General features: G+C 47.4%; 1 protein-coding gene across 6 annotated transcripts in view; it reads right to left on the bottom strand.

Moving 5' to 3' along the window:
* Positions 1-7,037: 7,037 nt before the first annotated feature.
* The window catches only part of LOC119967340 (early endosome antigen 1-like), a 64,984-nt gene continuing 59,038 nt past the window's right edge, over positions 7,038-12,983 (bottom strand). For 5 of the 6 annotated variants that reach the window (XM_038799732.1, XM_038799729.1, XM_038799734.1 and 2 more), the window contains one exon: positions 7,038-7,518. In XM_038799732.1, coding sequence (XP_038655660.1) covers positions 7,297-7,518 — 222 coding nt within the window. In that variant the 3' untranslated portion in view covers positions 7,038-7,296. The remainder of the gene's footprint in view (positions 7,519-12,983) is intronic. The other variant, XM_038799731.1, reaches the window with a different exon arrangement.

The following is a 12,983-nucleotide window of genomic DNA, read 5'->3' as shown; positions in this document are numbered from 1 at the left end:
GAGGAAACCCACGCACACAGGGGGAGGACGTGCAGACTCCACACAGACAGTGACCCAGCCGGGAATCGAACCTGGGACCCTGGAGCTGTGAAGCATTTATGCTAACCACCATGCTACCCTGCTGCCCCAGGGTATATACATGGCGTGTGTAAAGAGAAGAAAAAAAAGTCGATCAATCGTTCATGTTGACTCGATCAGGCCATCAGTCCTCTGCGATTGACGGAGTTTTGGCAGAGACGTCGATGGAGATGCGGGCGTCCATGACTCCGGGAGCGATTATCCGGTCCTCGTGGCGGCTTCAACACCCCGAGACAGCGCTGGTAAGGATGGTCGGGCCGGGGAGGGGGCGTCTAGTCCTCTAGGCGGCGCAGATGAGGGGGTTGGCGGCCCAGGGAGGGGAGCGCCTGTAGAGTGCAGTTGTGGGTGGGGGGGGGGGGGGTCCCGGCCTAGCCTGTGGGGGAAACGGTTGTCCAGGGAAGGGGGCTACGGTGAGGGGTGCTGGTGGGGGGGGGGGGGGAGGGTGGGGCTGGTGACGAGGGCGGTGGAGGGTATCCGCGGGCGCCAGGTCCGTAGAGAGACCGTGTCTTGTCGGCTGTCGGGGTGCTCCACGTACGCGTATTGCGGGTTAGCGTGGAGCAGTAGGACCCTCTCGACCAACGGGCCTGACTTGTGCACCCGCACGTGCTTCCAGAGCAGGATGGGCCCGGAGACTGCCAGCCAGGACGGGAACGGGGTCCCTGAGGAAGACTTCCTGGGGAAGACAAGGAGACGTTCGTGAGGTGTTTGATTAGTTGAAGTGCAGAGCAGAGACCGGATGGAGTGGAGGGCGTCTGTGAGGACCTCCTGCCAGCGGGAGACTGGGAGATTTCTGGACCGTAGGGCCAGTAGGACGGTTTTCCAGACCATACCATTCTCCCTCTCAACCTGTCCGTTACCCCAGGGGTTATAACTGGTCGTCCTGCTTGAGGCAATGCCCTTGCTGAGCATGAATTGACGCAGTTCATCGCTCATGAAGGAGGACCCCCTATCACTGTGTATGTAGGCGGGGAATCCGAACAGGGAAAATATGCTGTGGAGGGCTTTTATGATGGTGGTTGTGGTCATGTCGGGGCAGGGGATGGCGAACGGGAAGCGGGAGTACCCATCAATTATGTTGAGGAAGTGCATGTTGCGATTGGAAGAGGGGTTCGAACCCGGGTCCTCAGCGCTGTAGGCAGCAATGCTAACCACTGTACCACCGTGCTGCCCTTCTGGTGACTGTTCTGACCTCCTCGCTGGAGTAGGGCAGGTTGCGGGTCTTCACGAAATGGAAGAAGCGAGTGACCCCCGGGTGGCAGAGGTCCTCGTGGAGGGCTCAGAGGTGGTCCACCTGTGCGTTGGCACATGTGCCGCGGGATAGGGCATCAGGAGGCTCATTTAGCTTCCCGTGATGATACAGGATCTCGTAGTTGCAGGTGGATAACTCGATCCTCCACCGCAAGATCTTATCATTTTTTATCTTGCCCCGCTGTGCATTGTCGAACATGAAGGCCACTGACCATTAGTCTGTGAGGAGGGTAAACCTTCTGCCGGTCAGGTAATGCCTCCAATGTCGCATAGCTTCTACTATGGCCTGTGCTTCCTTCTCGACCGAGGAGTGGCGGATTTCGGAAGCATGGAGGGTGCGCGAGAAGAAGGCCACGGGTCTGCCCGCTTGGTTGAGGGTGGCTGCCAGAGCTACATCAGACGCGTTGCTCTCGACCTGAAAGGGAAGGGTCTCGTCGATGGCACGCATCGTGGCCTATGCGATATTCGCTTTGATGTGGCTGAAGGCCTTTCTGGCCTCCGTCGACAGGGGGAAAGTGGTAGTTTGTATGAGGGGACGGGCTTTGTCTGCGTAGTTGGGGACCCACTGAGCGTAGTAGGAGAAGAAACCGAGGCAGCGCTTCAGGGCTTTGGAGCAGTGAGGGAGGGGGAGCTCCATAAGGGGGCGCATGCGTTCCGGGTCGGGGCCTATCACTCCATTTCGCACTACGTAGCCAAGGATGGCTAGGCGGTCGGTGCTAAACACGTATTTTTTTTAATTGTAGGTCAAATTTAGGAGTTTTGCGGTTTGGAGGAATTTGCGGAGATTGGTGTTGTGGTCCTGCTGGTCGTGGCCGCAGATGGTGACATTATCTACATACGGGAACCGTAAACCGTATCGGTCAACCATTCGGTCCATCTCTCGCTGGAAGACCAAGACCCCGTTTGTGACACTGAAGGGAGCACTTAAGAAGTGGTAGAAATGCCCGTCTGCCTCGAACGCAGTGTACTTGCGATCGCTCGCGCGGATGGGGAGCTGGTGGTAGGCTGACTTCAGGTCTACCGTGGAGAAGACCTTGTACTGTGCGATCCTGTTAACCAGGTCGGATATACGGGGAAGAGGGTACGCATCTAGTTGCGTAAACCTGTTGATGGTCTGACTGTAGTCTATGACCATCCTATTCTTCTCCCCGATCTTTACCACCAGAACTTGTACTCGCTAGCGGCTGTTACTAGCCTCGATGACCCCTTCCTTCAGAAGCCGCTGGACGTCAGACCTGATGAAGACCCGGTCCTGGGCACTGTATTATCTGCTCCTGGTGGCGACAGGTTTGCAATCCGGGGTGAGGTTTGCAAACAGGGAGGGGGGCTCGACCTTGAGGGTCACGAGGCTGCAGACAGTGAGGGGAGGTATAGGGCTGCCGAATTTAAATGTTAGACTCTGGAGGTTACATTGGAAGTCAAACCCCAGGCGGTGGCCGTGCAGAGGTGGGGGAGGACGTAGAGCCTGTAATTCTTGAACTCCCTCCCCTGGACTGTGAGGTTCGCTACACAATCACCCTTTATCTCGACCGAATGGGAGCCCGAGGCCAGGGAGATTTTTCGATTGACGGGATGGACAGGAAGAGAACAGCGTCTTACCGTGTCGGGCTGTATGAAACTCTCCGTGCTCCCAGAGTCGAGCAGACAGGACGTTTTGTGCCCGTTGATCAGCACCTTCATCGTCGCTGTAGAGTGGGTGCGGGGGTCGAGACTGGTCCAAGGTGACTGATGCTAGTCGTGGCAGGAGATCGGAGTCGTCATCAGGCTGTGGTCCTCGGAGCCGGTCCAAGGTGGCGGCGCCCACTGGTCGCACATGGCGTCGGAAGAACAAGATGGCGGCGCCCGGAGGCTGCACGTGGCGTTGGGGGGGGTGGGGGGGGGGGAGGAGGACGGTGAAGTTTGCGGGCCACACGGGCCCGTGGAGAGAGTCGGCCCGGCGTCCCGCAATCGCCGCCTGGGACCGTAGCGACCCCCTGGCTTGGCAGACTGACATAAAATGGCCCTTCTTACTGCAGCCCTTGCACGTTGCCGATCGGGCTGGGCAACGCAGTCGGGGGTGTTTTGCCTGTCCACAAAAATAGCAAGGGGGCCCAGCGGGGTTTCCAGGGCGTCACGCAGCGCAGGCCTGAGGCAATTCAGAGTCCATAGGGGAAGAATAATTCCACGCTGCCCAGGGGGCCGTCGCGCGATCGAGTACGTATGAGTGGGCATTTCGGTAAGCAACGTCTAGTGAGTTAGCAAGGGCCCGTGCCTCCGTGTGCGGAACTTGGCTATAAGTTTCTCCTCGGTGATTCTGCATTGAAATGAAATGAAAATGAAAATCGCTTATTGTCACGAGTAGGCTTCAATGAAGTTACTGTGAAAAGCCCCTAGTCGCCACATTCCGGCGCCTGTCCGGGGAGGCTGGTATGGGAATCGAACCATGCTGCTGGCCTGCTTGGTTTGCTTTAAAAGCCAGCGATTTAGCCAAGTGAGCTAAAGTCGTGCGTCCTGAAGGCCGCCAGTTAGTGAAAGCCTGGAATCATAGAGCCTGGTTGTACATCCCTTGAAACTTTAAGACAATTCTAGATTCTTACGATACCTAATCTAATTTCTTAACAGTTTAAACACTTTTAGGAATTTTTAAATTTAATGATTCGCAATTAGGGTATGTAAGCAATCAAAAACATTATTCTGCTTCCAAAAGTTATATAGAATCATAGAATGGGTACAGCATGATTCTATGAACACCATTTAATCCATTGCGTCCATGCCAGCTCTCTGCAGCATCAATTCAGCAAGTTCCACACCCTTTCCCACTCCACTGTAATTTTCCCCGCAACCCCACCCCCACAAATTGTTTCTGTTCAAATAATTGTCCCACCCAATTATAATAATAATCTTTATTAGTGTCACAAGTAGGCTTACATTAACACTGCAATGAAGTTAATGTGAAAAGTCCCTAGTCGCCACACTCCGGCGCCTGTTCGGGTACACTGAGGGAGAATTCAGAATGTCCAGTTCACCTAACAAGCACATCTTTGAGGACTTGTGGGAGAAAACCGAAGCAGTCGGAGGAAGCCCATGCAGACACAGGGGAATTTGCAGACTCCGCACAGACAGTGACCCAAGCTGGGAAGCGAACTCGGGTCCATGGTGCTGTGAAGCAGCAGTGCTAACCACTGTGCTGCCATGCTGCCCTGAACTGAAGTTCCTTATACCGGGAATTCTCCTGCATCGTTCTGCATTTCTTTCTCAATCTGCCCTTCCATCTTCAATGATTTGTGCAAATGTGCCCCCAGGTACCTCTGCTCATGTGTTCCCTCGATATGGGTGGTACTGTACTCATCAGTCTCATGTTAACCCTTTATGTGCCAGATCCTACCACAACAGAGTTTACCAAATCCAACAGCAGCTTGGGATGTTTTCCGATGGGCATTTAACCTAATTTTAAAATGGACGCTTCATGATACTTGTTCATTATTCAGCTATAATTATGGCGATGTAAATAATTATTTTAAAATTATACTGAGTTATTTACCTTTTTGTTTACTTGAAAATTTATCATAATTGCAAGAGTGCTCGAAAGAATTGACACAGCAATACCTAGATAAGCCTTTGCCAAAGGGTTTGTGTGTTTGGCAGATATCAATAAAATATAAAATCAATGGAGAAGATGAATAACTGAAATCTCATCTTGTTGCCAAACATTTACTGAAACTATAAGTATTTTCTGAAGTAAGAGTGAAGTATCATGAAACATTCATTTCTTCAAATAATTAATAACCAACAGTCCACAGCCAATGCAGAATGGACTCATGTTTAGTGAACATTTATTTTGGTGCTTTAGGTGTTTTCAGTGTACGGTACAGAATGATCTCAGTAGAGTGCAGTAATAAAGTATAATTACCACGTTTGCAAAAAAGATTCCCATTGGATTGTAGCAATGAATGTAGCAGTGAATGTTTATCTGTTTTGTTGACACTTTTACTATTGGAAGATTAACTTTTGGAAAGCGATTTTCTTATTTTACATATTGATTTTGATAACATTTTCTAGTATTAAAATGTTGCACTGTATCATCTTTATATTAAAAAATACATTTTAACAGTTTGATTATTTTTTCAATTTAAAATTCCTTACCTAAGGAAGGGTGTATTTGTCCAAGCGGAGTGTAACAAAGGTTCACTAGAAAGTTCCTGACATGAGACACTTGTCCTACATGGAGACATTGTGTAGACTAGGCCTATATTTCCTGGGGTTTAGAAGAATGAGAAGTGCCTGAATTGAAATGGAATTCTTAAGGGGGTTGACAGGATAGATGCTGAGATAATGGTCTGGATTCTCCACCACCAGCGGTGGTAATGGAGTTCCCAATGTGGCAGAGAATCCAACATCAGGGAAAATATGGGATCAATGCTGATCCATTTCCGATGCTCCAACCCCCACTGGCGGCGGCATTGAAGTTCACACCTCGCACCAGCAGGAGGACGCACTGTCAAATGGACCCATTTGCGCCCTTTTAACGGGTTGGGCATCGGATTCTCCACTTCTGTGATTCTCCGGCCCTATGGACGTGGATTGGTGCAGGTATTTCCCAGCATGGCCCTGGTGCAGTGAACTTCAAAATGGGTCACTGGACTAAGTCTTAAAGGTGGGTTCTCCCAAAGTCCTTTGGAGGGCTCCCTCCCCCCCCCCCCCCCCCACAATGCAAATCCTGCCAACCTCATCACCCACCATAACCCCCCCCCCCCCATTAGTTCCCCCCCAGCCAGAGACCCACATAAGAGAGACTGCCACCAGACCCATCCATAAGAGAGCCCCTCCACCAGAGACCCCACAAGAGATCCTTCATAATAACCCCCAGCAGCCACCCCTACCTGTAAGCCAAATATCACTGCTTTAAAACTCATCTGTGCAGTACACCTGCTGGCTCAGGCAGAGGAAGCAGCAGCTATAAATTCTTAGAAAACGAAAACCACATCTCTAGGGTTTGAACCCCCTCAGATCTTTGAAAATAATAATAATAATAGCTTATTGCCACAAGTGGGTTTCAATGAAGTTACTGTGAAAAAGCCCCTAGTCGCCATATTCCGGCGCCTGGTCGGGGAGGCCAGAATGGGAATTGAACCCGCGCTGCTGGCATTGTTCTGCATTACAAGCCAGCTGTTTAGCCCATTGTGCTAAACCATCCCCTTCTGCAAGGCTTTCATTCACATCAGCGGGACATTGCTTGTAGTAGGCTGTGATTGACAGCTTGCACACAACTAGCTGTCTGGATTGTTTAATTTCATTTCTCTTCACAGTTGAATGGATCTCAAGTACCGTGCTGTGTAACTAACTACAATGTTCATAGAATTATAGAATCCCTACAGTGCGAAGGAGGCCATTCGGCCCACCAAGTCTAAATGACCCTCTGAAAATGCATCCCACTCAGGCCCACTCCCCAGCCCCATCCCCAATGGGATGTACAGAATTTGACTGAGTTAGCTGGTTTAGCTCACTCGGCTAAATCGCTGGCTTTTAAAGCAGACCAAGCAGGCCAGCAGCACGGTTCGATTCCCGTACCAGCCTCCCCGGACAGGCGCCGGAATGTGGCGACTAGGGGCTTTTCACAGTAACTTCGTTGAAGTCTACTCGTGACAATAAGCGATTTTCATTTCATTTCATTTCATTAATTGTTAAAGGAGGGAAAGGTCAGATAGGCATTAATGCGGTCCAGTCAGCTCTGGTAATGACTGGCTAAATCATTTATTCACCAAATATACTCAAATCTGGATCACTAGGACTTAAGGGAGCAAAACAAAGCAACATTATTTGTTATGGTTTACTGGTGTTATATAAACAAAAAAAGCAGAGTTGGCATAAATTGCTAAATAAAGTTAGTTTTCAAAGGAAAAATTCTTATGAATGTATTTCAAGATACAAAGATTTTTGCTTATTTATTTCATCCATATCTTGCTGTAAATCATATGTACACTGACCCAATTCTTAGTCAGCCTTGGTTTTAATGCATCTCTTCATTGGCCCAGTTAATTCCATCATAGAGCTGGACACTCCCGAGAGTTCCTGCCATTTTTCAAAGTGGAGGGACTGTTGCAGAGCATTCTGGGATTTCAGAGTGGTGATGTCCTGATCAAACAATTGTATTTCCGAGTAGATTCGGGAGAGCTCTTCCTCTTTATTTGAAAGCTGTGTTGAAAAAATTGAAATCTGTAGCATGTAAATACCAATTTTCAATGTTTATTCTGTAACATTTCAATTTTGATGAATGCAATTGATCAAGAACAAAATTCCTCTACAGCATTTGACTGAGTTAATTTTAATCATGTAAACTTTAGTCGACAATAGAAGTCAATAATCATAAAATGTATTAGCCCCACACTTTGGATATAATGGGGTAGGTTTTCAACTTTCCCTCCAATCTTAATAGTCAACCTTAATAGTGATCAAGCACGATAAATCAAGGGCCAGATTTTCATGCCTTTTTCTATGTTGGATCAGAGGTAGGTAGGCTTAAAAATCGTGTGCAGGACCCGATTCCGGGATTCCCACCCCATTCCAGTCACCTGCTATTTTTAGTAATTGAACTAAATTGATGTTTAATGACAATCTGGTAGTTTCATCATCACCACTATTAGCTTTTTATTCCAGCTTTATTTAATTAATTGAATTTACATTTCCCAGCTGCCAAGGTAGAACTTGGGCTCCGGTAGGGTGCACTTCACAATCATTTCTGACTTTGTACGGGCGGGGAAGGTGCCGAGGGTGGGGAGGACCCTGCTACAGAGGCGGGGGAGGGGGGGGGGGGAGGCAGGGAAATGATAGCCGGAAGGAGGGCACGGGAAACAACAACAAACTTGGGATTTACAGGAACAGAGAACAAGGAGAATACAGGCGAAAGACGGGAAGAACGGCTGAAGCGGAGGTGAGCGCGAGACGACAACGGCAGCGAGATCCGTCTGGGAGAAGCAAGTGACAACACCATGTGGACAAGGTGTGGCGGTGGTGGGAAGGAGAAGGGGTAGAGTGGGTTAGGATGCAGGAGGAATCTTTGAGGGGTCTAGTTTGAGGGCTATGGTGATGGCAGCATTGCCAATGGCTCCGAGTAGATATTTAGGGAGCCCAGTGATGCAGTCCGTGCTGAAGATATGGAATCAGCTGAGGAGGCGTTTTAGGATGGAAGGGATGTCGGCGCTAATGCCGCTGTGTGAGAATCATGGGTTTGAGCTGGGGCGGGGATGGATAGTAGGAGCTGGAGGGAAGTGGGGCTGGTCAAGGTGAGGGATTTGTATTTGGAGGAAGAGTTTGCCAGTCTGGAGGAGCTAAGGGAGAGGGTAAGCTGCCTAGGGGCAGTGAGTTCTGGTATCTTCAGGGTAGGGACTTTGCACGAAAGGTCTGGAGGAGGTTCTCTAGGTTGCCGGGATACACCCTGCTGGAGTGACTGCTGCTTCCGGATGTGGAAGGGGAGGGAAAAATTGGGGATATATATAAGTGGCTGGGGAAACAGGAAGGTGAGCGTGTGGTGAAGATCAAGGAGAAATGGGAAGCGTAGTTGGGAATGGAGATCAATTGGGGAGTATGGAGTGAGGCACTGCGAAGGGGAAACGGGACCTCCTCTTGTGCAAGGATGAGCCTGATACAGTTTAAGGTGGTGCACAGTGTGCATATGACTAGGGCGAGAATGAGTGGGTTCTTTCAGGGGGTAGCAGATGAGTGAGAGAGGTGTAGGCGGAGGCCAGCGAATCATGTTTTGGGGTTGCGAAAAATTGGGAAGATTCTGGGCAGGAGTGTTCCTGGTCTTAGCCAGGATAGTGGAGGAGGAGGTGGACCTGGAACCTTTGGTGGCAATATTTGGGGTTTCAGAGAAGCCATGGAGAGGAGGAAAGCCGATGTTGTGGCCTTCACTGCTCTGATTGCACGGCGGCGAATTTTGCTGGAGTGGCGGTCGGCATCGCCACCAGGGGTAGCAGCATGGTTGGGTGACCTGTACGACTTCCTGTGGTTAGAGAAGATAAAGTACGAGTTAAGGGGCTCAGCAATGGAGATTGAGAAAAAGTGGGGGACGTTTGTGAGCGTTTGAGGAGTTATTCATCACAGGGGTGTTTGGGGGGGGGGGGGGGGGGTGGAATCTCTACAGGTTGTATAGTTGATTGTTGGGATGTATGCTTCCTGGGGTGTTTACTTGCTGTAACCTGCTTTGATACATGTTTGTAATAAAATACGTTTTTAAAAAAAGGTAGGGCAAGGACCGGTGCAGACTCGATGGGCCGAATGACCTCCTTCTGCACTGTAAATTCTATGATTGCTGAGAATACTAGTTCAATAACTAACAATCATGCTACAGTTCTAGTTACTTAACACTTACTGAACCTTCCAATTTTCTAAGCATCCAGCTATTTCTACCTGAGTTACAAACTATGAAATCCATCACAGGAAACAAGGTTGACCCCGAAGATTTTGTACCTATGGATTGCAGCAGTTGTCTGGTCAAGCCAACCTCTTGTGAGTGTAAGTGCATAAAACTCAAAGTAACTTGTGAAACCTTTTTTTCAGATTCAGGAACAGTTTAGCAATTAGTTTTTGATATTTGTGGTGTGAAATGTGGGGGGAAAGTTTATTTATTTTACAGTGTCTTCTGTTTCCAGGGTGAATGCAGTTGTTCAGACGTTTAAATCGATAGCCAGGTAAGAACCAGAGACAATTGAGAATTGAATGCTATGATTTTTTTTCTGCACTGGAAAAATAAACTAAGATGGATTGAATTTTACTTCTCTATCCCTTATCTATCTTATGAAAGAAAATTTATGGAGTCTGAATTATCGGAAGCTCCCTTAGCTTTACTTTTAATCTCCCCTGTGAAGAGACAGAACCTTAAGTGAAACAGGTTCAGTCTGCACTTAGCTGCTGTTGCTGTCTCATCATGGTAAATGTATCTAGTACCTTTAATGGCCTTCACTTAAATATCTGTTGGATGCAGGGATGTTTCTTTTTCCAGCTTCGATCCACTGCACAATAAGTCCCGAAAATGCTTTGTTAACAGCTGCATAGCTGCATCTGCAGGTATCTGCTGTAGTGGTGATGGTAGAAAGTGGCATTCTTACTGTATTTATTACAGACAAAAAAAAATAATTTCCTAATCTACTCTGTTCTTTCAGGCACTTTGAAGCTTTCAAATCATAATGGGGGTAAGTAATATAGGCTTCTGTTTATGTCTAATGCTGGTTCAATTGTCATTGATCGTTCACTTAAGATACCTTTTTTATAATTGATGCTAAGTGAAATAAATTGCTTAATCAAGCAAAAAGGAGCTCTTGATCTACTTGTTGGCAACTGAAGTCTGTTCTTTGGAGTGTATATTACATTAAACATTACAGGAATTTAAAATATTATCAGCTTTGATTACTTTATATCAAAAAAGCTTGTGTATCAGTTTTGGAAATATTTGATTCCAACATATTTACAAATTATGGCCGCGATTCAGAGACTTAAGTCCACTGAATGGCACATTTAGCGGAGTGTTTCTCGGCTCTAAACATCTTGCTCTTCAACGGCACATTACCTTTTTTATTTTGGCCTTGGGAAGATTCTCCCCACCAAAGCCGCACTTTTGAAGGATTTCCTGCTGGCGAGCCAAAAGGCTCCTCATAGATCGGGTGCCATTTTGTCTGGCTGCCCCCATCTCCCCACCCCTCCTTTCAGCCCTCACCCCACCATTTTTGATCCCCCTTCACTACTCCCCTTTACCTGGCAGCGATCCTCCTGAAATCCCTGGCAGTGCCAATAGGCATCCGGACATCCTAGCGCTGCCAGCCTGGCTGTGGTACTGGCACACTGGCACTGCCAGCTGGTTTCTTGGGGATCTGCTGACAGCCTCGTCAGAAAAAATTATTACCTCTCCATCTCCACAAAGAGGCAACTACAAATAATACAAACAATAATAAAAACAATTTCCAGCTTCTTCCATACCATGACCCCAACCTGGAACTCAGGTGGGCCCTTGAACAAAAGGTATTCCAAGGATCTAGAATCAGTTGGCAGAGGGGAGATACAACAAATGAAATTGTCAATGTGGGAAATGCATCCCCTGTCTATTGCCTCTTTGACTTCATGGACCATGATTGCGGCAGCTCAGCTCAAGCCTCAGTGAAAATACATACTGGAGCTGGAATCTGGCATACATGAATCCTGCCCAAATATATTTGTGCTAAATGTGTGTTCTGCTTTACATCATTTGAGATTATATCTCTGGAAGTTTTAGTCAAAAGTAATCGTGTTGGATGGGAAATTAAGTAATTAAGTGAAATGAGAGGGGATTCAGCACGGGTTAATTGGTTGTACAAAAAAAGGCAAATCAAATTGGAGAGCTACATTCGCAGATATTTAAATATAAGACAAATAAATCAGGTTAAATACATTCTAATTAGACACAAAAGCTCAAAGGCTATGCAGAAAGAGAGATCAGAGCAAACATTACGTTTCAAACAAGAGGTACATGATAAATATAGATGAATTAATATAGAAAGGAAACGAAAAGTGAAATTAGCAATGGTAAGAGTGAGAATTAGACTAGATTGCCAGTCAATACAAAGAGAACTAGGAAATGTTTTTATTAGCTCTAAATAAAAGGATGGTCCAAGAAGGGATAAAGAGGGACATTAGCAGCAGAGATAGATACTCAGTAAGTATGTAACCATAATTTGTACACAAGTGGAATTCTAAATTTATCTGAGGTGGATGTGGAAGGGCCACTACTGGTGATCAAGTTCAAAAGGAAAACTGTATTTTAAAAGTTAATGGATTTAAAAGTAGTATTAGATTTCGACTGTATGCACCCTGCAACACGGATTGAGATTGGGGAAGAGTCAGCAGACAAACTTACTGCAATTTTCCAAAGATCTTTTAAAGTACTGTAGGAGGTGTACCAAATAAGTAGTGTTACAATATTTTCCAAATGAAAATGGGCAGTGCCCCTGACACCTTAGCAATGTCAGAGGGCAGCAAGAGGGGCTACTGAGAAGAAGCGGTGCCGGTGGCAAGCCCTTCTTCATTGGGGGGAAGACGGTGTTTCCCCTTATGTGTGGTGGGTGTAGAGGTGGGGAGTCGTGCTGCGTGAAGAATGCATGGGCGTGCAGAGTGTGTGTGGGGGGGGGGGGCAGTGTGCCCCTTCAATACTTATGTGGTGGTGGGGGTGGGGGGGGGGATCACCCCAAAGCTTGTGAGGGGTGGTGGGTGTGACATTATCATAAATGTAGAGAACTGTAAGGTTTTATGTAATGCCTAATCAACCACTAGAGGGAGGTTACTATATAAGGCATTGATGCTAAGCCTTGTGGGGAGGGAGATTGAGGAGAAAGCTAGAGAATGGACTGAAGTAAAGATAATGTGAGTGAGAGCAGATCATAGTTGATTTAATAGTGTAGAGATTAGTAGTAGATGAGTGTAGATTATATGTTTATTATCAACTGTATTGTATAGGAGTATGCGTCAAATCCAATTAAGTAGTGTAAATAAATTTATAGCTTTGTTCAATTTGAAGCTATTTGTTGTCTTTGTGACCACTGCGCCAACCATCCTAAAATTAGCAACACAAATACCACAGTGGGATCCTCCATGGCTGTGGGGAGGAGGGTAAGGGGTGGGTGGGAGAGTATATTTTCAGCGCAGATCGGGCAGAT

Source organism: Scyliorhinus canicula, chromosome 6 (assembly GCF_902713615.1).
Source record: "Scyliorhinus canicula chromosome 6, sScyCan1.1, whole genome shotgun sequence".
NCBI lineage: Eukaryota > Metazoa > Chordata > Chondrichthyes > Carcharhiniformes > Scyliorhinidae > Scyliorhinus > Scyliorhinus canicula.
Note: the sequence above shows the minus strand (reverse complement) of the source record. Positions and strands in the feature narration are given on the sequence as shown.